The sequence below is a fragment of the Peromyscus maniculatus genome, chromosome 3 (assembly GCF_049852395.1).
Source record: "Peromyscus maniculatus bairdii isolate BWxNUB_F1_BW_parent chromosome 3, HU_Pman_BW_mat_3.1, whole genome shotgun sequence".
NCBI classification, from domain to species: domain Eukaryota; kingdom Metazoa; phylum Chordata; class Mammalia; order Rodentia; family Cricetidae; genus Peromyscus; species Peromyscus maniculatus.
Genome location: NC_134854.1, coordinates 17,772,845 through 17,798,922, shown reverse-complemented (window position 1 = coordinate 17,798,922; position 26,078 = coordinate 17,772,845). Strand labels below are relative to the sequence as shown.

General features: G+C 46.1%; 1 protein-coding gene across 14 annotated transcripts in view; it reads right to left on the bottom strand.

Annotated features, from left to right (window-relative positions):
• Positions 1-15,651: 15,651 nt before the first annotated feature.
• Ica1 (islet cell autoantigen 1) overlaps positions 15,652-26,078 on the bottom strand; it is a 141,603-nt gene continuing 131,176 nt past the window's right edge. For 8 of the 14 annotated variants that reach the window (XM_076566204.1, XM_042272799.2, XM_076566206.1 and 5 more), the window contains exons 14-15: positions 18,019-18,105; positions 15,652-15,922 (exon numbers count right to left, since the gene is read on the bottom strand). In XM_076566204.1, coding sequence (XP_076422319.1) covers positions 15,801-15,922; positions 18,019-18,105 — 209 coding nt within the window. In that variant the 3' untranslated portion in view covers positions 15,652-15,800. The remainder of the gene's footprint in view (positions 15,923-18,018; positions 18,106-26,078) is intronic. The other 6 variants (XM_016005440.3, XM_042272800.2, XM_042272801.2 and 3 more) reach the window with 1 other exon arrangement.

Genomic DNA, 26,078 nt, shown 5'->3' with positions numbered 1-26,078 from the left:
ATGTCATCTTCTGAGTTGTATATATCCTTGAGTGTGGGGTCTATGAGATGTACGATTGGGTTCACATTCCTGCCTTATAACTCCCTCTCGAGGCATGCCATAGAAACTAGAATTCCTACTTGAAGTGGGTTATACAAACTCTAGGTACTGGGCACAGACATTCTACCCATTACATTTTCCCTACAGTAGGTCCTAAGACCCTCCACATTTCAGCAGAGTCCTATCTCAATCTGAAAGAAAGAGTGAGAGACCAAAAAGAACATAAAACTTAGATCCTCAATAGGCCTTAGTGAATTTTCCCCTCTCAGACCAAAGTTATGCCTAAATGGTGAAGTCTCAAAGGATAGAATTTGGAGTGATTCCAAATGGCTGAGCAGCCAAAGTTTCTGGAGAGTGGTATTCTGAGAGGGACAGGCCCCTTCCTCCATACTTTGCCTCATACATATCCCCTCTATATCCTTTGTAATATTATTTATATAAAGAACACTTTTAAAAAAACCTCTTTAGAACTCTTCTCTTTAAAGGATAGCATTTAATATTCTTCCCTTTCAGTGTGGGCTGTACTACTTGGCTTCTGAGCAGCTAAGAAACACAATGAAGTACAAGGACCTTGACCCTGGAAATGGGTTTCCTTGGGAAATGATGCTGGAAGAGATGAGTAGTTGATCAGGTTTAAAGAGTGGTGATAAGGACAGAGGAAGATAAAAGTCAGAAAAGGAGAGTTTTCTAACCTTGTACTACTCATTTTTTGTTGTCTATTTGTTTTATTTTTGAGACAGAATTGTGCTATGTAGCCCAGGTTGGCCTAGAACTCATGATTCTACAGGCTCACCCTCCCAAGTGCTGGGGCTACAGTATGCACTACCGTATCCAACTTGAACATCTTGTGTTGTGTTTTGTTTTGTTTCCCTTGGTTACCAAGAGACTGGGTAACCCACTGACTCTGAAGTGGGCTATCTTATTCCATAGGCTTTTGCATCTTTCAAAGACAAAAGAGAAATGTATGTTTCCCCCCCCCCCCAGAGGTTCCAGATCAGTTTGGTGAGGGTTTCTCTCATTCACAATAGCACTAAGAATTTAAACAATTAGATCATTTTTCCTCTAAAAGATTTTATGATAGCAAGAATAGGTTCCCTTTCACACTATAAGCTCCACTCAAGCCTTGGCATCTGATTGAAGCATGACTTTGATGGCATTCCTTTAGCGAGGATTGGTTATGGCCCTGCCGGCAATGGATGTTATTTCAAACCACTGTCTGGAAGCAAGATGGATAAAAGGTGGATGCAGGACTCCTAAGGACCTGCCAAAAGGGAGAAGGGTTCATGCTGGAAAGCCAACCCTCTTCTTAGGTTTTCTATTCCACTTTGTAAAGGAAAAGAATTGCACTCAGGGGACAGAAGTTAACAAAGGACACCACTCACATGCTGCAGTGAGCAGCCTGTCATTTTTCATATGGATGGGAGTCAAGGCAGACGGGTAATCTTAGCTGACTTCCCTTCACCTGCTCCTCTGATTACAGACAAACAACTGGTGTGGTCTCTCCTGCTTCCTTCCTAGCCACCACCCTGGAGCAAGACCGGGAAGCTTTGTAGGAAGAAGCCATTCCTATTCAGATCCCTAACCTTATCTCCTAATTGCTCCCTGGAATCCATAGCCAGAGTAGCAGGTCCTATGGGAGGATGAAAGGGAGGTAGGTGGAGACAGCCATAAATGGTTACTGCTGGTGACTCACGCTGGCAGGTGGTAGAATGTCAGGTGTACTTTCAGTGTTCATATGCTCCTTGGAAGTATTTGATTTTTCCCCCCCTTACGACAAGCATGTGTTCCTTTTGTAAGGATTAGTAAAAGACAAAGAAGCAATGGGACCTTTTGCGGGATGACTGACAGTCCTCCTACCTCTGCCTACCCCACTGCTTACCATCCATCTGGCTGGCTTTTAGCAGAGGGTAGATATACATAAGGGCAAGGTGAAAATGAAGAAGATGACTAATGTGAAAATAAATGCTAACTGCACTAGTAATCAAAGTGATGTAAGTTAAAGCAATCTGTTGCCTTTCAGTTGGTGAAGAATAAAAGGATCAAGTTCAGTGTGGTCTGTATTTTAAGTGTGTGTTGAAGGATCAGTCTCTGGCCTGTGGCACTCCTGGGGAGGAGCAGAACCTTTAGGATATGGGGTCAGATAGGCGAGAGTTAGCCTTTGGGACCCTTTTCTTGAAGGGGACATCAAATTCCCTGTCCACCTCTGTTTCTGTTTTTGCTTCCAGGTTGCCACAAAATGAACAGGCTTTCTTTGTCCAACCAGCAAGGTGTAGTATGTCGCCACAGGCCCAAAGTGACAGGTCAAGAAACCTTGTTCTCAAACTTATGAAAACACAATCCTAGGGAAACCTTTCTTCCTTATAACATGTTTATCTCAGGCACTTTGTCACCGTGCCAGGTGACTAATGGAGACACCCTTTTCTCCTGTAAAAAGAACAGACTGTCACACTCATTTTGAACAGCAGTGTATGTTGCAGCAATTCCTAACTTGATTCAGTAAGGGCACAAACCCATGTGACCACTTATAAAAAATATGCATGTGAACAAGAAGAAATGAAGACATTGCAAAAAAAAAAAAAAGTGGTGGATCCATGTGAGTGGATAATTCTTTCACATTTGTTGAAATTTTTGACAATTATTACCTATTAATCTTCTCATTTAGAAAACAAAACCAGATAATTTCTAAATATGAAAGGAGAGGGAGGAAGAAACAGACAGTAGCAGCGATGGAATATTTTTTAATAAAAATGAGCAGCAGGTGTCCAGATCAAAGTGACTTGACAGTGGGCACATGCCTTTATGTCCAGTGCTTTTGAGGCGAAGGCAAAGGATCCCCTTGAGTGTGAGGCCAGCTTGGGATCCATCCCGAGCTGAAGGCTGGAGCAGAGCATTGCCTGGTGTGTGGCTTCTGCTACTGTGTCTTCTCCTCTGGTGAGATGAATTTATTAAGTGGGTGGTCAGGGAGCTCGGAAATCTGCCCTCTCTCATTGATGCTTCTTCAACGGCCTCATCTAGAAAACTGTCCCACAAGCCAGAAAATGATAGAGCGATTTGCTTTTGAATAAGATTGTATTTGTAGTAGTACACTTACGGCAGCTGCTTGCCTGTGTTCAACAGATGCCCAGTGGGTACCGTGAGATGGGCAGGGACTCTGTTCAGTCGGAAGGAAAGCATTGGCCTGGCTGCAGTGGATGGGTTGGAAACAGCGATGTGTAATTAACATTTGACTCAGCACATTTTGTGTGTACACTGAAGAAAACAAAATACGTATCTGCACAAAAGCTTGTCTACAAATGCATTACACAAAACAGTTCCAAATGGCCACATAAATCGCATGCATTTACTCTTCAGCTGAGTATTACTCAGCAAGAAGAAAGAATGAGATGCTGATAAAACTGATGAGGTGATATGGATGAGCCTTTAAAACCTTACGCTAAGTGAAGCAGGCCAGGTACAAGACAATCCCACTGACATGAAATGTTCATTCAGAACAATCCTTAGGCAGAAGGGAGGTTGCCGGGATCTGAGGAAGGGAAAAGTATGGGTACACAGGTTCTTTTAGAAGCAACAAAAATGTTCTGGAGCAACAGGATGTCCAGGTAGAGTCCCATTGAGGACCCAGGGTCCATGGTGTAGCAGAGACCTGGGGCCTTGAACCAGACCAATGACTCTTTGTGATGAACACCTGCATGTAAAAATGTATGCATAAAGGGGTTTATTGTGTGACTCACTGTGTCACACTGCAGCTTCTGTGACGAGATTTTTCCCCTTCTTCCTTTTTTTTTCTTTTTTCTCTTAAATTTTATTTTGCTTTATTCTGGGGGAAAAGAGATGGATGGGAACAGGAGGCATGATGTGAAAGACACAAAGAATAAATAAAAAGAAAGTTAAAAAAGAAAACCTTCAAATAAATGAAAGAAACATCAGTGAAAAAGAATGACCATGGTTTCATGAGCCTGTAAATATGAAAAGTTATTAATTCATACACTTCACATGTGGCACAATGCAAGAAAACGTATGTGTCTTACTTAGTCAGTGTTCTATTGCTGTGAAGAGACACCATGACCATGTCAACTCGGAAAGCATTTCATTGGGACTGGCTTACAGTTTCAGATGTTTTGTCCATTATTATCATGACAGGGAGCGTGGTTGAATGCAGGCAGGCATGGTGCTGGAGAAGTAGCTGAGAGTTCTACATCCGGATCCACAGGCAGCAGGAAGAGAGAAACTCGGGGCTTGTCCTTGTCCTGAGTCCTTGAAACTTCAAAGCCCACCCCCAGTGACATACTTCTTCCCACAAGATGACACTTACCCCAACAAGGCCACACCTCCTAATCCAGCAGTTCTCAAATAATCCATTCAAGGGGTCACATATCAGATAACTTGCATATTAGATATTACATTATGATTCACAATGGTAGCAAAATTACAATTATGAAGTAGCAACAAAAGTAGTTTTATGTTTGGGGGATCACCATAAGAAGAGCAACTGTATTAAAGTGTCACAGCATTAGGAAGATTGAGAACCACAGACCTAATCCAATAGTGTCACTCCATGGTAACCAAGCATTCAAATCTATGAGCCTATGGGGACCATTCTTATTCAAATGACCACAACATGTATATAAAAACATCCTATACCAAAGCATAGCTAATATAAAGTGGGCAGAGTGTCTGGTCTTGAGTAGCCCTGTTGTGGACAAGAGTTGCTTTTTTTTTCCACCAGCTGTGTAACATCAGAAGGAGTTGATGAACAGTGAAACACACACACACACACACACACACACACACACACACACACACACACACAGTTGATAGTTAATGGACATTAACTCAAGAGATGTGCAGTGAACTTCCTCCTCTGAGGACGTCTACTGTACGTCCTTTGCACCTTTCCTTGATTTCATAGGGTGGGGCAATCAAATGCCCCACAGGCCTAGCTGCCCATGATTACTCAGAAGACTTTTGCTATCATCTTAACCTGTGATCTTGGGTGTCTGGTTCCCTCCAATCCTGCCTAGATCTGGGAAACAATGCCAGAAACCTAGGATGACTGAGGCTTCAACCCAGGTCCACCCCTGTCTTTTTGAGGTGCCTTTTCTTTAACCACAGATCAGGTTTATAGGTCAGAAAACCAAGCTTGTTCAGCTCTGGGCTTCTCCTCACAGGCCCACCATTGGAGAAACTAGGGCTGCTTGCTTGTGAGGGCAGGCAACAGATGGGTGGCAAACTGCAGGCAGCCAGAGCTTAGGCTAGTGTGTGGTGAGGATTTGCTCTCTTCTTTCCAGCAGGAGCCAAAGTCACAGCTCAAGGAGGATGGCAGCTCCTCATGAGAGGATAAAAATACACCTCAGTTTGACTACGGAGGCACAGTTCGGCTATCTCAACCCTGAAGGGCAAGGAAAGATGAAAGATTGCAGAAAGCTGGGCCTTTCCTGCTGGTAAGGGAACCACTGGAGAGTCTCCACCCCATTTGCACACAGATGGTAAGGGCTGTCAGTGGTCAGGGGGTTCCAGGTACCATGGTATCTTCTACATTCGTCTGTTGCTGACTTTCACTGTTCATCAACCCCTTCGAGAATATATAGAAATGCTAGCCCATTTTCTCTGGTAAAAATACACATAGGTGCTTTTTTGCAGATCCTTACACAGGCTCTCAGGATGTGCCCACTGGTAAAGAGGACCATGTATCTCCAGACCAGAATAGACTTTAGAGCTCAGCTGGCAAAGGGCAAGGCCAACTGCAGAGGAGAATGAGAGCAGAGTGTTGGTTGCTCCAGTGCTGGTACTGGAGAACTTTGGTTTGTACCGGGATGGGAGACTGGCAAGGGCACTGTGGATATAGGACTGAGTTTTGGAGCACCACAGTTCAGGGGAAGATATATCAGGAAGGAAAAACTTAGATAAAACTCGATAAAAAGAATTCCCTTTAGAGTAGCTGGAGAAGGGAGTTCTGGAGAGTTGATACACAATCCAACCTCTCTGGAAGAGGAATTTCTAAAATGATTGGCATCTTTACCAGCTGGCGGTGAAGCCTGTGAAGACCCCTCTGGCTTCAGAGTTCTTCTGTGTGGGGGCCCCTGCAAATGTCAGAGCTGGCAGAGCAACAATCCACATGAGGAGAGAAGGAAATCATCCAGCTCAACACAACTTAGTTAGCAGGTGCTGGTTCAAACTTCTAGAGTCTGACACTGGGAGTTTATTGTAGGCATATTTAAGGAAGGATCTGTGTGGTCTAGGTCATTGTAGAGGTCACCAAGCTACAAAGTACATGTGACATCTCCCGTCAGGATGAGTTCTATTGATTGAGAAACAATGCTTAAGATAAAGGTCTAGGAAGGAAGAGTCTCGGGTAAACATAATAGTCTGTGGGATTCAGGTGTGGCCTGGCCCTACAGATCGCACAGATCATCAGGCTATTAACTACATCCTCTCCCAGCTGTCTGTGCAGAACTCAGGTGTCCATCTCCTGCATTGAGGAGCTAACCCTGCATGTTTAGCACTCCTGGTTTCTTTAGTGCTTATCTGGGAGCCCTCTACACTCCTGAGCACTTCGGGTCAGCTTTCTAACAAGGTGAGTGTATTGGTTTACTGTCTTAATGGCTGCAACCAAATTCCCCATCAAAGCTAGTCAATGAAGGGAGGGTTTATTTTTGGCTTATGGTTCCAGGAGGACACAGTCCACCATGGTAAGGAAGGCCTGGTGGCAAGAGCAGGAGGCTGGCTGGTCATGTTGCATCTACAATCAGGAAGCACAGAGGGAACAGGAAGTGGAGCTAGGCTATAAAAACCTCAATGCCCTCTCCTAATGACCCACTTCCTCTAGTGAGATTCCACCTCTGAATGTTCCACAACCTTCCCAAATAGTGCCACCAGTTGAGAACAAAGTATTCAACCAGATGAGCCTGTGGGGGGATGTTTCACATGTAAACCCTAAGAGCGAGTCATGAGAAAGTTGCTCATCCTATTACTATAGAGAAAAAGGCGTTCTGATGGACTTGGATATTCTATTCTAAGAGCGTCAAGCAAGGAGGAGTGAGTTTAATTCAGAGCATGGGGGCTCCAAGATTGGATTGATTTGAACCATTCTCCCCAGAAGACTGACCAAAGGGTTCAGTCACCACGGCTAAATGTTTAGGAACTCTTGAGCAATTTGGTACATTGAACATGGCGGGGCCATTGGGTCAGGAATTTCCTCTCAATGAGTGGTTAGAGGACAAGACCTAGGTGTTTATTTTGAATTAAGGGCAAAGATCTTATTTTCCGAGTTGAGTGCAAAGAGGTGCAATTGATCAAAGAGGCTTGGATGAGCATTAGGAGTTCAATGGCACTCAGTCCTTAAGGTGACCCAGTGACTCACATTTGAAATTTTACTTGTATGACTCAAACTTGTTCTTTGACGATTTCATACATGTATATAATGCATTCTGATTCCTGTTACCCCCACCCTCCCACCTGTGACACCCCTCCCCCCTTACAAATCTCCGTCTCACATTCATGTCTTTTTGTTTGTTTTGTGACCCACTTAACTGGGGCCATCTATGTGACCCTGGGTTTGAAATTATCTGCTGAGACCTCGTGGACTCAGCAATGGGTACACTACTCATGACAATGCCTCCCAGAGTCTGCTAGTAGCCAATAATTAAGCAGGGAAGAGTAAGGCCCCCCATCCATTCCCTTTATACCCATGACTGAATGTTGATTTATACAACTAGTGCAGGTACCTGCAGCTGCTGGTTGCAGTGGCTGTGGCATGCCCAGAAGACAGCATTTTGCAGCCTTCTCTCTATCGTCTGGCTTTTACATTCATTCTGACACCTCTTCCATGAGATGCTTCCTGAACCTTGAGAGGATAGTAGAAATGTCTTATTTAGGACTGTCAACTTATTCTGGGCAACATTGGCAGCCATGAATCTCTGTATCCACCACCATTCGCTGCAAAGGGAAGCTTGCCTGAGTAAGGCCCAGAGTAGCATCTATCTATGGATATAAATTTAGATGTTTAGAAGGTGGTTTGATACTACATCAATTTAGTTAGACAACAGCAGTAAGTTCCTTTCTGGCGTTTATGACACCTCCAGGCAAGGTTTATGACTGGGTTTGCATATCAGTCATGGATTCCCTCCTAGAGAGATGTCCTTGAATCCAGCTGTAGAATGACTGGTTACCCCCATAACAGTTGCGCCATCATAGCACAGGCGGGTACATCTTGCCTAGCAGGTTGGTAAGGCCACTGATGTCTTTTTATTGCTAACCATTTGAATCGCACCTTCTAGCACTATGAAAGCTATCCAACAGGGAGGAGTTTTCCAGCTCAGTTCTAGCCGATTTTGTACATATCTTGTGATCCAGGTGTGTGGGGTCTTTAGCAAGAGGTCTTATCATCTAGTTCTGGTGCCCCACCTTTCCATACCTCTGCTCTGCCAGCTTATCCTCTGTGCTTGTATGGGGCTCCTGCAGCTTTATAGTGACTGTGCATTGTTTCTGGCAACCTAGGCTAGGGCTTTAGTATTGGACAGATTTGTGTGATCATCAGCCCAGAATGAAAGGAGGAAGAATCGGAAAAGGTCTTCTTCAGGTGAACAGCTGTTCCAGCAGGCTTCTTGAACTCATCTGATGAAACCAGGTGGCCCTGTGGCTCAAAGCATGAGTCACTAGCCAAAGATTTGTCTTTCCAGATAGAACACGAGCCAGGAATGTTTAAAAGGGGGAAACATGAGTATGGAGGTTATCTTGAATATTTGGTCTATAATGGTACATTTTCAATTTTTTTCCCCAATCTTCTGTAAGAAGACAGAGCTGTTCATCATTCAATATTTTTTGTATTCTAAAACAGCACAAAAATCCTTTTAGTAATACATGCATATTTCCTTCTTGCCATAGAATTGATATGTTTCACTACTGCAATGTTTTCCAAGCCAGCTTTGAAGATCATGACCCTTTACAAGATCAGTGTAGCATTCAAGCAATAGTCTATCTGCTAGAAGCTATTTCCCGGTCCCTTGTAGCTGGACCAGGCCACGTGGCCATTTCTGGACACTGGGGGTGGGTAGAGGCAGCTAGTGTGAATCAAATACTTGATGAAGCGTACCAAGTATGACTCCAGCTCGCCCTCCCTCGCTGCAGCGCCTGAAAAGCTCCAGTTTGTGTGACCACGCTTGCTGAAGTTCAGCTTGTCCTGCCCTTGCTAACCCCAGGTGGCTGTGGCTGTGAGTAGCACTGCTCTTGCAGCAGGAGGCACATCTGCTGCTCTCCCCTGCATCACAGGCTGAGTCTTCAGGTCCAGATTCCCAGGGGCTCTCCTGCTTCATGAGGACCGTGTATTGAGAGTCCAGAATGCAATCTCTTCCCTTTTATTACACTTATTAAGGCATAATTTACACTCAGTACAGTCCACCCTTTTTAGTGTATACCTTTATGGATTTTGACAAATTCAGGCAGTCATGTAACCATCAACAGAGTCCCAGCAGAGTTCCAACCCCCAAATGCTCTGAGTTCTGCAGTCCACTACTCTTCCTCCTCAGTCTTTGGTAAACATAGATCTGATGTCTCTCTCTATAGGTCTGACTTTTCCAAATTTTATGCATATGGAAACCATATAGCACCAGGATATTGGGGTAAAAAATCAAAAATACAACATTTACTATGGAATAATTTTAGATTCACAGAAAAGTTGCAACATAATACAAAGTTTCCATATCCCCATGGCTGGCTTTCCTTTTATTAACACCCCATATAACTGTATGACAGTTGTTAAAAATTTTAATAACCTACATTGGCATGCAATACTATTAGTAGCTAAAGTGTCAATTTTGAGAATCACTGGTTTTCCCAATAATGTCATTTTTCTGCTCCAGGTTCCCATGTGGCATTTGGTTGTCTTGGTTCTTACAGTTTCCCTCTATCCAAGGTGGCTTTCTTCAAGATGTGGAAGCTTTTGAAAGGTACAGATCTGGGATTTCATACAGTGCCTTGGTCTGACTTTGTTTGGTACTGTTCTTATTTTTAAACTGGGTTGTAAACTTTGGGGAGGAATACACAGATGTAAAGCATTCTTCACACAGCATCATCGCAGGGGTGCACGCTCTTGGTTGAGTTAGCCTCATGTAGCTTGTTCGTGTTGATTGAAAAATAATACCTCTCTATGCTTGTGCCACAGACTTTTCATTTTACTCCTTCAGCAGCTGAAAGACATCTGGGCTGTTTCCAGTTTGGGAGATTATGAATAAAGCTGCTATACATTTACATAGAGGCTTCTGTGTGGATACATATACATATATATTTTTTTCCTCTCCCTCTCTCCAGGGTAAATTCCTAGTTGTGGGATTGGCAGGTTGTACAGCATGCATGTGCTTAACTTTCTGTGAAACTGCCAAACTGTTTCCCCAAATAGCTGTTTCATTTTGCCTTCCCATCAACAATGTTAGAGGGGTCCAACTGCTCTGCATCCTAATTATTTTAATTGGTGTTCTGGTTAGTGAGTGATTCATTGTAAAAAAACAAAAAACAAAAAACAAAAACAAAATAAAAAAAAAAGAACCTTTTAAAATTGTCGAGTGATATATTGTATCCCTTGGGTCCAGCACAGAACCCTCTTCATTTCTCTTCGCCTCAGCAGAGAATCTTGTCCAGTTAGTGGGAGAGTCAGCAAACACTTGTTTACTAGGCTTTCTTTAAAAATTATATCTATCTATATATAGATAGATATAGACACACACACACACACACACACACACACACACACACACACACACACACGCACACACGCATACATGTTGATGTGAGAGGGCAAGACAGGGTCTCCAGTCGCCAGCTGGCCTTGAGCTCTCTCTGAGGCTGAGGGTGAGCTTGAACTTGACCCTCTGTCTCTCCCTCCTGCTTTGGGACTGTAGGCGTGTTCCACCAAGCCCGCTTTACACGGTACTCCAGATCGGACTGAAGGCTTTGAGTGCGCTGCACTAGCACTCCCCTAGTGCTACCGACAAAGCCACATCTTGAGCTTTTCATTAGATTTTCCAGGCGTGGTTGGGGATTTAGCTCAGTGGTAGAGCACTTGCCTAGCCAGCGCAAAGCCCTGGATAAACAGTGCGGAAAGAAAATGGAGCTTGGTGAGTCTGCTGGAAGGTCATTGAGAAAGGACAGTCTCCCTCCCTCACTTTAATAAATAGCATCTCAGGAACTGAGGCAGCCTCAGTGATGCCTGTTTCCACAGTCGTGCGCTGTTATAAGCTGAGGTTACCATGGAAGGGTCCTAGAACTGAGGTCCTTCCTCTGAAGTAACTCCACTGGGCAGGGACTGTTATTTCCTCAGAGAGGGCTATGACCTACAGCCAGCAGAGGCTTGACGTGAAGATTTTTTCTCTGGCTTCAGAGATAAACTCTTGTTTATTGCCCTAAACTACTTTCCTAAATCCTTCCTTAAAGGGTATAATAACTGACTTCTGAAAAAAAAATAAGAAATGTGGGGGGGGGGATAAATATTGGTTCTTACAGGAACTCTGCCTGTCTTTGTATTCTTTCCTATAGCTTGTTATCTCTAGCAAACACTTGGATGTAAAAGAAGCCCTGGCTTGGGGTCCAACCACATGTGTCCCAGTCCCAGGATGCCACTGACTTTGAGTATTTTAAGGATGGCTCCGTGGTCCCCAGTTTCCTCATCTGGAAAGAAGTGTGTCAGATGCAGGGGACTTCTGGTCCTGCACAACCCCTTACAGGCACTGGAAGGCAAGGAGCCTCCGCAAGTCCCTGGGGCTGCTGGCTTCTCTAACCGACCTGTGGCCGTCCACTCACTCTCCTCCGGGAAGACAAGGGTCTCCCGAAGTCCTTTCAGTAGAGAGGCCAGGGCAAATCGGTGGTGTCTTCTTCTAGGAAGAGCACCTCACTTTCCCTGGAGGGAGCTTATCAAACACCCCTTTTCTACCCTTTGATCCCAGTGAATCGAGAGTACATACAGGACCCACACAAGGTACATTCCAAAACTTTGACTAGAGATACTGGTGGTGGCCATTCCGTCCCTGCTAAGAAATGTCTGACGGGTTGAAGAAATGGAGGGATCAGATCTGAGAGAGAGAGAGAGAGAGAGAGAGAGAGAGAGAGAGAGAGAGAGAGAGAGAGAGATTGCAAATATGAACCTTTAGATCCAGCTATGTCTGAAGTTTATAGACTTAGTAGTCACCTGAGCAATAAGCCTACTGTTATATATTTAAAATATGAATTTATTTTTTGAAGACAGGACCTCATTTAGTCTAGGCTGGCCTCAAACTGACTACATAGCCAAGGATGATCTTGAACTCATGATCCTCCTGCCTCCATCTCCTGAATGCTGGTTTTACAGGTTTGATGTTTAAGTCAGTTTGAGTTGGGATGGGCTTTGGTAATGACTGGGCTCTGAACTGTGTTGTTCTTATCACACATGAACTTCCCTGAAGGTTCCAGAATACTAGCTTCTTTTGATAAAAAGAAGTGTAAAGGCTCCCTGGAAGGCAAGGTCTGAGGCAGTGTTGGTCGCCCCACACCCATCATGAAGTACATGGATTCTAGTAAACATTGCTCATTTTCTAGAAGCTTCCCAGTGCAGAATTCTTGGCAGCCATGGTCAGTCATTTGGATTTGCCTCCAAGCTGGAATCTATCTTCCAACCAAGCTGAAGAGATCTACCGACATCACTACACACAGAGTGCCAGTCAGAGGGCCGGAAGCTGCCTCCAATCAAAGCAGGAAGCAGGGGATTAACTGTGTCCTTTGTGGGGGACACTAGTTGATCACAAAGCCTGGTGCAGCTTCGATATATTGGCAAAATCAAACAGTGTTAGTATTTAGCCATGAGCCCTTGCCAGAGACTCTGGGCTCTGGGGTGGGGTCTTGGTGCAGCATCTCCTAAAAGGGGAACTCAAGCCGACTCCAGGAGTGGGCAGAAGCCAGGAAGGGCTTGGTAGGTGTCATCTGGTAGGGGCGGGGCCTCACAAAGTACCTTCAGGGCCCTCAGCCCTGGCCCCCAACCAGTTATAAACATTGGCTAAAGCACAATGGATTTGCCTCTCCTTCACACCCAGGGGTTGCTAGCTTCAAACAGAACACACTTTTCTCAAGCGAAAACTTCCAGCAACCAACGAACCCAAAAAAAAAAAAAGTGCTGGCTCTTTCTAAATCAGTGATTTCTAATTCTGAGGCTGATGGGTGCTTTTCTCACTCACCCAGAACTCAAAATCAACTTGACATTTCTAAAATTACAATTGGAGGGGAATGAATCTGTAAAGCGAATCCAGAGCCAGGGCTGGTGTCAGTTGGGAAAAGAAGGCAGGCACAAAGAGAATCATTCCCAGCCCCTCCTTCCAGTGTGAGTTTCTTCTTTATCTGTTCGCTGGGGGAAGGGGAGGGGGGCCAGGGTCATACTGAAACCATCAGAAACGGCAGGAAAACCAAAGGAAGCCTGATGAAGAGGCTTCCTATCTTTGTCTCAAGCTCCAGTGTAACTGTGGCTCAGGCTGGCTGCCTGAGGGGAGGTGGACACGGAGAAGCGAGACTGTGGGCGAAGAGGGTAAAGACACCTTGTCTTCTTCATGTCAGGAACAGGTTTAGTGTCGCAGTTAGGGAGGGCGGCTCGAGCTGGGTCTCCGAGGAAGCCCCTCGGCCAGGCGGTGCACAGGCCACCGGCAAGGCAACCGAGCAGCAGCTGCCTCTCCTTGAACAGGAGAGGTGGTCGAGGGGCTTTGTGTGAGCAGGATCAAAACACGCCTCTCCAAGGGGATCAAGAGGCTGCCCAAGTGGACTGCAGATGGGAAAGGAGCCGGAGTCCTTTTCTTTTCTTTCCTTTTCACAAAGAAAATAGAAAGAAAACTCAGGGAGAAAATGCCGTCATGAGCAACCCTTTCCTTTTCCTGGGGGCGAAGCTTATCCAGCTACCATGATCCTCTTTCCTCTACTCACTGATCAGTTTTAAAATGCAGCCTCCTACTGTTTCAAGTAACCCATTCAAAACAGAACTCCACCTCCCTTGCCCTCCCACTGCCTGGATGGAGCAGACGGGCCCTCCAGATTCAGCTCCACATTGGGACTTCTGGGGTGTTTTATGGCTGCAAACAAAGGTGGCCCAGGGTGAAACTAGGACCCTTAGTCCTCACTCCACATAGAACAACTTGATCTGGCCATCTTTAATCCATTGCTCCCAAGGCGACTCTAGGGTGCGGGCTGCATGGAGGCAGATTTTGAATAGGGACTTGATCTCTAGGGTGGCAGCATCTAATGGCGTGCACCTAAAGCACAGACCTGGCCAGGCTTAGTTGGGCACCATCCTGGCATGGCTAAAGGAGAGAGGCAGAGGTAGGGAGGAGGCAGACTTGCAGGGAGACAGTAGGGCTCAGTCCTTGGTTTATTGAAGGTGCACCTAGAGGCATTCCAGTGATGGAGGTGAGCTCTCGGGAAGCTCTTGAGGACTGGGAAGAGTTGTTGAGCTAAGGCCCCACCTGGGTCCCAGACCGCTAGCTTTCCTATCCCGAGAAGGCACCTCTAACAGTCTGTGTCTCCAGCCCTCAGAGTATATTTTAGAGCTGTGGTCAAGCCCTTTGATGAGGTGCTCCTGTGTTTCTGCAGGTGGCCCAGAAAGCCTTCTCTGAGATGGCAACAGGGCCTGGAAGAAGCCACTGGCCTGGCCTAGCACCGAGAACCTTTCTTCCCCTGGACCATCACTCATCCCACACAGGACCTTAAGTGCATTGCCATAGTGTACATGAACGTCAGGGAATGTGTGGGACCCTGACACGGCAGGTAACCTATGACCGGGAGGGTAAGTGCCAACTCTAGGGTTAGTGATACTCTATCAGTATCACTGAGCTGTTCATGTGCCCACACAGAAATCTGTCATTACTGCTGTTTCCTGATCCTACAAAAATCCCGTGCAGCCCATCTAACCTGGCTGTCTTATTTGGGGATGCCTGGAGTCTAGTCAATGGCTTCAGAACTGCCTATGGGGCCCACCTCCCTCCTCTATCCCACCATCCACACTGCCCCTCCTAGCACACAGCAGGGTCTCCTAGCATAGAATCCATGACTTGAACTTGTGTATCAAATGATGTTTTCGGTTTAATGTTTAAATTTTGCTATTAAAGAAAATGCTGCAAGCAGCTCCTGGAATACATGCTTTTGAGTTCAGCTACGAAGACCATGGGAGGAGACATTAGGATGTACATCTATGTGCAGCACAGAAAAGGCATGGACCAGAAAGAAGCCCAACTCCTCTGCCAGTGTGGCCCGCGGCTACAGTCAAGTGTGGTGGGCGTCTCTGTGTGTCTTTGGTTGTCTGGACGGATCTTCACCAGAGCTCAGTGAAAGGTGGTATGCAGAGCTGGATGAAGAGATCTTCCTGAAGCCCCTTCTGAGGGTGATGGGACACAAGCAAGCACAAAACACTGTCAGCCTCCCGCTGCCCCGAGGACACATTGTGTGAGCCCACATTCAGGTGTGTAAGTCAGACTTGGACTGCACCACGGTGTACGGACACAGCAATGCTTCTGACGGGGTGTCTGCAAGAGCAAGCAGTGGCCTGCTGACTGCCCCTGCGGCCTCCGCCATCGTCCACTGCACACGGAGAACAGACAAGCCAAGTGACTAAACATCTATACCGATAGAAACAGGGCCTTGACCCTCTCGTTTTATTAAAATGGCACGTAAATATTAAAACAGCATACTGAGCACGTCAGCCTTCTGCAAGCCTTGGATGAGGTGCTGTGGAGTGGCCCGAGGGCTCCCTGGTGAAGGTTGCAGACTCATGCATTGAGCAATTCGTGTTCTTTATCGGTTTTCCCAACAGCATCAGGATTTGATAAGGGGTCGAGGTCAGCAAAGAGGCTGAACCAGGCAGTCAGGTCCGAGGCAGCCTTGGCAGGCTCTGGGGAAAGAAGAAGAAACGTGAACAAAACTACCTTCTCAAGGACCACCCCTGCCATGCTGGGCTCAGGCAGCCCATGACCCTTGGTGTCTAACAGTTAGGAAATTCCATGACCCCTGACTGGCTGACACTCCTAAACTGTGGCCTGAGGGCCCATGAAGGAGGAGCTATGGTCTCTCTAAGTTAATGAAGCACACCTGTAGTTACACCTCCAGCCACAGCTCTGTGAGCTGCTCAACACCGTCCACTCGGGCTTTTCGCCTCAACCAGGAAACAGCATGGCTATTTCAGAAATCACACTGAATGGCTGAAGAAGCAAGGTGCTTTCCAGTGTCTGCTGGAGGGATCCCTTCAAGTCCCCTGGGTCAGGAGCAATCTGGTGTTTCCCTTTTCCTCCTTCAAAGGCCCAGACGAGGTCATACCCATGGCCAGCCTCTCTGCCATTCCGGCCATTGCCTTCTCCACCTTTGCCTGGCAGAGGCAAAAGGCCCTTGGGGTGCTTCTCCCTCCCTTTGCAAGCTTGAAATCCCTTCACCCCCTCACTGGAGCCCTTCATTCCACTGCTCTTTCACCAAAGCACCCGCCCTGACTTCCCGAATACCGTGGTTAGACAGCCGAAGTGTCTTCCAGATGAGGAGAGAATTTCCAAGAGTGTTTCATGCAAGTGATTTATAAACAAGCTGGGACTCTCCCATATAAATCATTCCATGTGAGCATCTACTTCACTGGCTCAGTAATCTGGGCTTCCCCCACCCCCTCTCCAACAGGTGGAGGTGTCAGAAGCATGAATAAATGTCTCTAATAGGGTGCCCTTCTAGCAGGGAGCAGCTAAGAATGTGCTTGCCATCTGGCTGGAAAGAGTCTCAAGACTACCTAGAGTGAAGGGACAGAATGGGATCAGAGTCACATAAACCATCTTTGATTCTTTAAAACGACACTGAAGATAGTTAATGAAGCACTTTATACTTTGGGTTCATCTCCCTATTTCTAATCATAACACCCAATAGGTATATTATTCTGTAATGACAGAATCAATGTATGTATTAATTATGTCATTAGATTTGAGATATGACGAGTACACATAGGAACAGCTAGTAATGGCGGGACTAGTAGTCAGAATAGTTCTCTGACTAGGTTGTTACCACAGGTAACCTTAATTGAATTCTATGTGGTTAGCCCTCACAACCCGTGGACTGGAGAGAATCACAACTCATCATGTTGGAGGTCATGTGAGGATAGTGTATGGGGTGAGACTGATCGAGATGGATTAGTTTATCTCAATTCTTGATAGAGAACATCAAGATATCTTAATGCTATCTCCAGTGAAAATAGGCTACACACTTACTTCCCCTTTCTCCTGACCTCTTGCAAAGGTCTGAGAAGGTCCCCAGAGAGTGATCACAGCCTTGCAGTTAGAAGCTAAGGCAGGTGATTGCACTTGAAGGCAACCCTCAGATTCCCAGGTCTCCGCTAGGAGTAAAACCAGGTGCAAATTATTTGCACAGCACTTAAAAGAACCCCACGGGAACCTCTCTGATGATAATGGGACAGACGTTTCCTCTAATGTCCTATGGTCAAAGGGAGAGGGGGTGAGGACCAAAGGAACAGAGATAGAGCTGGGAATACACATGAGATCTTCTGTCCAGCAGATGCTCACTTCAGGGGCCTGTCCCAAAAGAGAGCAGATCTCACACACTTGAAAGGACCTCTTTTGACAGCTCAGACGGCCCGCCCTTCCCGAGGCACTCTAACTCTATTCCTTATGTGGTGAACAATGGTATTTTTAAAGCCAGCAAACCCACAGTGGTCTGTCCTGCTTTGCTATTTTCAGCTTATCATCTCAAGGATCGCGCCGAGATATACCTATTGGATTGCCCCCCACATTAGAGAAGTCTGATGAGGGCAGTGGTGACCGAGGGCAGTAAGCCAGGAAAAAAAGTCAGAAGGTCATTTCTAGGGTCATGCCTAACTCCTCATCCCGCAGCCCTGCACTTGAGCTCTAGAGGTGCAGATGCACACTAGTGAAGAAATACAGGAAGAGTGAGGGGGCCGCTGGGAAGGAGGACAGCTGGCACAGGAGGGGAGGACTGCTTTACCTTTCGGTGCAGCGCTGCTGTCATTTGAATTGCTTGTCTGTGGTGCTGGCCATGGAGTATGAGGACTGACATTGCTCTCTGACCAGCCTAATATTCAAAACCAAAGGACATTAGATCTAGCAGGAACCGGCACACCACCCCACCGGCTGCTGAGCATACATATGGTTCTAACCCATGGTGGCTGCCAGCAAGGCGGCAGAGGATGATGTGACAAGACCTTTCTCTCCTCTTCCTCAGACTGGGAAAACTTGGGGGGAACAGGAGAAGCACTGGACCATATCCAATTGAAATACGTGGGAAATTAAGGAAGACAGTGGACTTTGAAAAGCAAACAAGAAGGTGCTAGTATCAGAGCACTGTTTTGCCTTTTTTTTTGTTTTATACCCACTTTCTTGTCGAGTATGGCGATTTCATCACCACACCAAAAACATCAGAAAACCAAGAATCATGGTTTCCTGTCACAAATAAGGAAGGCTTAAAACTGAACGAACATAGCAATAGAACTCGAAACCACACATCTCTACCAAGAAAGTAGTGTGCATCTATTTCCTGTACATTGAGAAGTTGAAATAATACTGTTAAATAAATAGCAGTCCATCCCAAATAGATGAGTGGAGAGAGCTCATGTGGGGTTACCTTTATGCCATACCTTACAATGTCATCTGGCTTGTGTAACTCAGCATTATACCCTTGTGCCCTGCCTGCAGGATAGAGGCTTTCAGCACTCTTGCTTTAGGGAAGCAAGTCCCATTCCCCACAACATAAACATATATATGTATGTATGTATATGTATATATATGTATGTATATATTTGAATCTCTGTTTTAGTTCTTTGTGTTCAAAGTCTTATCTCTTGAAAGAGTCATGAAAGTTTTCCTTCTGAACACTCCAAAATACTTAACACAGGGCAGGTAGGTGTTTCCTGATTAAGCCCACATTAAAATGTTGACCTTCAAACGGCATCACTATGAGGATCATTATGCCTAAAACTCTTCCTTTTACTGAGATGGTCTTGCTTACAGTGTTTTGTATTTCTTTGTAAGGAATAATTTAGTCTCCAGCAAAGTCCTCAAGAGAGACTGTGTTTAGATTGCAGAGTTCAGATTGGTCAGGGAACACAGTTTCCAGCACGAGAGTATCACTCTTTATATGCTACAAAAATTACATGATGATTGAACACCATTTGTTTATCCTGCTATTCTAATGTCCACACTTTCCAGTGGTCTCAATTATAGAATTGTGCTATTTTAATTAGTTTGTTTTTGCCACATTCAGGAGTCATGAACCCTTGAAGCCATGGGTCATGTATTATTCATTTTTGTATCATTTAGGACACGGGCACACAGTGGAGGTTCGGATATGTGATTCTTGAATTAAGACGAAGTATTTAACCCCCCCCCACCCCCACCCTTTAAATGGCAAGACACATACTCTTGGTGTGTTATCATAAGAGATGGCAACGATGTACTTGGCAGTCCAGATGGTCTCATCCTCACTAGTTAGGTGTGCTTCATTTCAGACGGGCAGTACACAGACTTAATAATGAAGCCTGACAAGGAATGAGGCCGACGGCCTGCGACCCACTGCCTCAGTATAAGACAGTGGGAACCAGAAACGGTTTTGAACGCCGTTGCTATTCCTTGGAACGGTACTTAAACATACAGTCAGCATGATTCACATACAATCAGACGCTTCAGGTGTCACAGGAGCCTTCTGGGATGCTGGAATTCCAACTTCGCCATCTGAATTTACGAGAAATCCTTGACCTGTTCTCTTACAGCTAGTGAATTTTATGGCATGTAAATTATACTCCAATAAAACAACTTTAAATGACCAGTATTTGGTGTGATCCAAGAATAACAAAACCTCCCCAGTTCCTAGAAAATTGGCCCTTAACCATTTTCCTTCTAGACCCAAATCACATAAAAAAAAAAAAAATAGTAAATGTGGAAAGTGAAAGTTGTGGGGCAAATGTGTGCCCAACAGCACCAGTTACAGGCAAGGCTGAGAGAGGCAACACTAACTTGGTAACAGTCCCCTCTTCTCTTCAGTCCTTCATGGTCATGACACCCGCCCACCAGCAACCTGCGTCTCGTTCCCTCCAACCCTGCAGCCTGTCTCCTGACACACGTCACCTGTAAGCCAGTTAGAGATGCTTTCCCCACGTCATCGGTGAGCTGGTTAGAGGAGCTGACTGACTGAAATGGAATCCTTGAGGCCAATGTAAGTTTAGGCAACAGTGCCCTGGATGGCCTGTTGGCTGGTTGGATCAACATGTTTGTTAGGAGGTCAGTGGGGCCCGAGCACAGAAATGGGCCCGTTTAGGAAGCAGAGGAGCCGACTTCAGGGCCTCATCTTTCTAGACAACCACAAGCAAGTTTGTAGCTTTAGGCTCTTGGATCTCATTGTGCTCTCTGAGTGAGTTCGCAGAGGTGCCACTTGCAGAGAGAACCTGAATCAAGTCGAGGGAAAAACTGTGGGGAGAGTACAGGAGTCGATGGCTCCCTGCCCCCATGTGCCATTTGGTAATGGGAACTCAACAAGAAAATGCTCCCTACTTCAAAACCATGCATGGCATTCTTTTCCAAGCATGGCTATCAAGAATGCTGGAGTAGAGAGGGGTACTCGGCTCACTGTGTTTTTTGTCCTATGAAACTGGGGTATGTTCCTCAAGGCAGCAGGAAGCACTCTACGGTAGAGCTTGCCTCCCTGTATGGAACGTGCGACTTGAAAACTTACAAATGAACCTGTATTATTGTTTCATTTGAAAAGTACCAGAAAAATAAACTGTTTTCTCTTTACCTAAAGACTTGTTTTAATTTTGTGTATGACTGTTTCTGTACATGGGTATGTGTGAGTGAGTGTGGATGCTGTGGAGTCCAGCGGCATCAGATCCCCCTGGAACTGGAGTTGCAGGTGGTTTTGAGCTACTTCACATGGGTGCTGGGAACCAAGCTTAGTCCCTTTGCAAGAACAATACTACTTTTAGTGGCTAAACCATCTTTTCAGCACCCTAAATTGTATTTCCAAGCATACCACGTAAAGGGATGATGATGATGATGATGATGATGATGATGATGATGATACAAGATTTCTTTATAAAGGAAAAAATGTATTTTCTTTCAGGGGATGCTGGGCAAATGCTGGGTATATGCTAGGCAAATGCTGTCACTAAACTACACCCTCAGCCTACAAACGTCATCCAGCTGAATTCCTCTGTGACTGGGTACTATTGGGTATTGCTCAGCTACAGTCAGAAGCCGCACAAGCAATGCTGAGAATCTACGAGGGGAGGCTTCTTCACAGCAGAGAACACACATGTAAGAGGAAGAAGTTGAAGCCATCTCCTCTTTGGGAGCTGAGATGGTGTGATAGTGTTCCACAGCAATTTTAAAGACACACATGCATCCTGACTCCGCCTCCCCATGGTAGGCATAATTAACAGCCAGTACAGAGTTACACTCATGCCTTCACATCCATCTAGCAGCTTGAATATGGGTATTGGGGGAGATAAAATGGCACTGATGTGATACCAGCTATTGAACAAATCTCTAAGGCAATTTCAGCCTCCTTTATACAGCTCTGAAATTATTGAGGGGAAGGATGCTATGAGGGTGATTATGGATGGAACAACAACCAGATTTCAAATGTCTTGGCTTCTGTCAGGAAAAACTGCTATTGAGAGAGAACTTAGTGTTGCTAATATCCCAGTATTTGCCATCAACTGCTCCCTAGTCAGTGAGAGTTGGCAGAGGCATTTTAAACACATAGGTGTGGCCAGAAAGATGTCTCCCTACCTCAAGAGAAATTCCTTTAAGAGAGGGGTAGTGAAGAGCGGAGACAGGAGCGAGCTCCAAGCTGAGGAACAGACAAGCTCTTCCAGCTCTGGGCTCCTTTGATATGTCAACGTGCTACCCATTTGCAGAAACACACAGAAAAACTTGCTAGAGCAGCCCTGCTGCCCTCGCATACACATGGGGAAATACTAGCCAGCCAGAACTAACATTGCCCAGCAAGAGGAGCAAGCGGAGCCAAAGCACATGGGCCAGAGAACACTTTGCTGTGAACGCCCCTCACCACTTAAAGCAAAAGGCCCAGGCGGTGTCGCTATCTCAGCCTGAGGGCCTCAGGGGTGGGGGATCGGCTATGAAGGACAAAATCGGAAAAGCCCAGCAATGGTGGCCGTAAGCCCCTCAGGTACACTCCACACCTGCAAGGTGTTTGTAAGGCTCCTGTCTCACTGGACTGCAGCACCAGTGAACTGGGATCTTGTGGGGAAAACTAAGTAATAGCAAAGCTAGAGAGCAGGCTCTCAGTGGAGCTATGCTGAATTCACATTTTTGTATACCTCAGCATGTGTGAGGAGTAATTGCTCAAGTGTTATCTAAAGGAGTTCACAGCTTAGGCTTGTCACCTTTTGACCCAGCATCCTGTCACTTGCCAGGTGCTCTCTCTCTCTCATTGCTTGCCACCCACCCATCCATCCTTCTAGCAAGCATCTTTTAAACATCCACTGAATTCTAGGCATTGAGCTATGATCTGAAAATATGGTGAGTAGCACAATTGTGGATCCTGTTTCTATGACAACCTGAGGAAGAGACAAATGAAATCAGTTTTCCCATAAGGTGAGGTAAGAGGGTGATTTAAGTACAGGGTGTAATGGGAGTGTGGAGCAGCAGGAGCTAATGCAGATTGCTGGGGTGTGGATGAACTGAGACTGAGGCTTGGGGGAAGTCAGCCAAGTATAGCACTATGCATGTGTAGGTGTGGATGGCATGCTCTGAGGAGAACGTGTGCCAAGGCCCCGTTGGTGGAAAGATCTGGGTGCACTAAAGCTCAGTACGACTGGAGTCCAGTGGATGAAGAGAAAATATACTTCACGGCATGGTGGTGCATGTCTGTAATCCCAGCACTGAGAGGCTGAGGCACAAGGATTACTAAAAGTTTGAGGGCAGCCTTGGCTACCTAATGAGTTGCAGGACAGTTTGGTCCATATCTCAGCACTACCATCTATAAAAGCGTACCGGTTCTTTGGCACAGTTGTCATTGAGTCATGCTAAGTAAAGGTGTGGGAGTTGTGGGCAGCCATGAAACTGGGGCTAGGTTCTAAAGGATCTTGTAAACCAAGTTGAGAATTTCGCCCTCACTACAGTGGTGGAAAGTGCAAGAACTTGGCAAGGCACATGACCTTCTGAGGCTCCTGGATTTCCTCATCTACAGAGTGGGTGGAGGAGTTGGTCTTGAAGGATCCTTTTATACAGCACCAGAGGCGTTTGAATCCTGCAGCTCTCCAAATTCTACCTTGTTGTTGCTCAGCAGGCCCAGAAAGTTCGGCTACCCCGATGGAGTTAACAATCCCACTGTCCCAAGCAGAGTGCCCACGCTGTGTTCATGCCATAAATACACCCGGCTCTCTTTCCCTTGACATTTTTTCCATCGAGTACTGGAAATGTTAGTTACCTGGCACCAGGCTAACCCAGGAGGGGAAAGAGATGAGCTCAGCCTGAGGTTTATTTTCGATAACCCAAACCTAAAGCCCACCCAGATGGTAATAGCATCTGAGAACTTGGCAAAAATGAAGACTACCCTGCAGGAACACAAGGCTCTGTGATTCTGTGACTCCAAGGAGAGGTTCAGCTCTGCTTCGCAGAATCCAAAGCTGAAAGATCTGCTGGAGCATTTATCCTGAGCAGCTGGTAATCTTTCCTGTATTGGAGTCTACTTTTAAATTCAATTTTTAACGTTGAAAAGGCTTCCAAACCTTCCTTAGTGTCTGCTTGGTCAGCACTCTCTGGCTGGCTTGCCTACTCATATTTAGAAGCCCCAGGAAGGCATAATTTTCTCATCACTTCATGGGTACAGGAAGTCCTAGCCACATGTGATGTTTAATTTTTGTCAACTTAATACAAAATAGTCACCTAGGAAGAGGGACCCTTAGCTGAGAAATTGCCACCATGAGAGTGACCTGCGGGCATGCTTATGGGAATATTTTCTTGATTAATGGTTGAAGAGGGGGCCTAGCCCACTGTGGGTGGTGCCACTCTGGGGCAGATGGGTCTGGGTTTTATAAGAGAGCAGGCTGACTTGGTCTACTGTATGACTCCTAACTGTGGGAGCAGGGGCTGTCCCTAACGCTTTGGCTGGCTCTTGGGAACCTATTTACTCCTCACACTGGATTGCCTGACCCAGCCTTAATACAAGGGGAGGTGCGTAGTCTTACGGCAATTTGATATGCCATGCTTTGTTGATGCCCAGGGGAGGTCTGCTCCTTTCTACACAGAAACAGAGGAGGACTGGATTGAGCCGGAGAGACAGAATGGGAGAAGAAGGGAGGCGGAAATGGAGTTGGATGTAAAATAAATAAATTAGTTAAAAGAAAGACAGGAAGAAAGGAGGGAGGGAGGGGAGGAGGGAGGGAGGGAAGGGAGTAGGCAAGCAGTGTACACTCAGGAGAACAAGCCAGTATTCCTCATGGCTCTGCTTCTAGGTTCCTGTTTGAGTTCCTGCCACGGCTTTCCTCAATAATTACCTGTGGAGCGCAAGTGTAAAAGAAAATAAACCCTTTCGTCCACAGGATGCTTTTCATTCTGGTCTCTGTCAGAGCAACGGAAAACAAGCTAGGCTACCCCCTCTCAAGCCAATAACTCCAGACACCCTGAAATCTCAGCTAAAATGGATTCTTCAAAATTCTAAAATGACTTGATCAGACATGTGATTTTTGTTGTGAGCGCCCACAGCTTGGACTAGACAAGAGGGGAGCACACTGGCTTCCTTCCTTTGTAGTCGCCCAGAGTGCTGGGGGACAGAATGAGGAGGCCAGAGGAAGGCAGACCGAAACCGTTCTAGGAGATGGAAGATTCAAGAGAAGGGAGAGCAGAAGGAAGAGGGAGAAGAAAAGAGGAAGAAGAAAAGGAGAAAAATCAAGACTGAAAGTATGGAGATCGCTAATGACTGGAGGCTTCCAGAGCCTCCACCTCTGCCCTCTGACCTCCTGACCCTGCAGATGCCTCAGTCCTTTCGGGGAGCCAGGACAAGCACGGGTGTGTTCACACATTATCCCTAGAGACTTCTCTGATGACCCCTCTTCAAATATTCTATTCTGGACCATCATTCCATTTTTGTTGGACAAGGACCCTGTCTCTCTGCAACTCCATTTATCCTGTCGTCTACCCTGGTGTCCCAGTGTCCCGATTCCTGTGTGAAACCAGGGAACTCACAGCGGGGCTGATCACTGTAAGCCCTGCTCAAGTGGCAGCAGATGCCTGAAGGGCCTGGAAGCTACCTATGCTATCAGACATTGACTGAGAGGTCACAACGGTCCCGGTGGCAGGCATGGGCTGCTTAGACAGCCTGCTGCCCAGGTTCAGGTTCAACGTCTGCCTGCCTTTACCGAAAAGAGTGACCTTGGGCCAACAAACTGCTTCCTTCCTTGGTTTTCTAGTCTCTAAAGTGTCGACGGTGATAGCCCTCGCCTGGGAAGCAGCAGGTTAAATGGGTACTGACATGGGTAAAGAGGGGGCATGGTGCTTGGCATCCAGCATGTGCTGTCTTGAGCACAGGCTGGCATCATCTTCCTGTCTACGGCTGGAGGAGTCACAGGATTACTTGACTTTACAGCTTGGCCTCTCAGAGATGGGAGCCAACCCACAGATAAGATGCTGCTGGGATAAGAAGCCCGGACCAACATCCTACTTACTTAAATATGGGGTAATAACCCAGGGAGCTGCAGAGAGAGTTGCCGCTGCTACAGTATGAGGAGGAAGAGGGCAGCTACAAAATAAAGTTGGACTCCACTCTCTCCTACACAGTGCCACCGAGCCAATATGACAGCATGCCCCACCTCCCCATGTTTGGTTTAATTCCTTAATTACCTCAGCGGTTACTGAACTTAGGTTTTGACATGATCTGATTAACCAAAGGAATCCATCTTAATACAATGTGGCCAGGGTTTAATAGTCATCATTAAACTATCATTTACATACAACTGCTCATACATAGTAGATGGCTTTTCTATTCAACCATAGATGCAGTGAAAAAAAAAATTTAGGCTAACATTCATC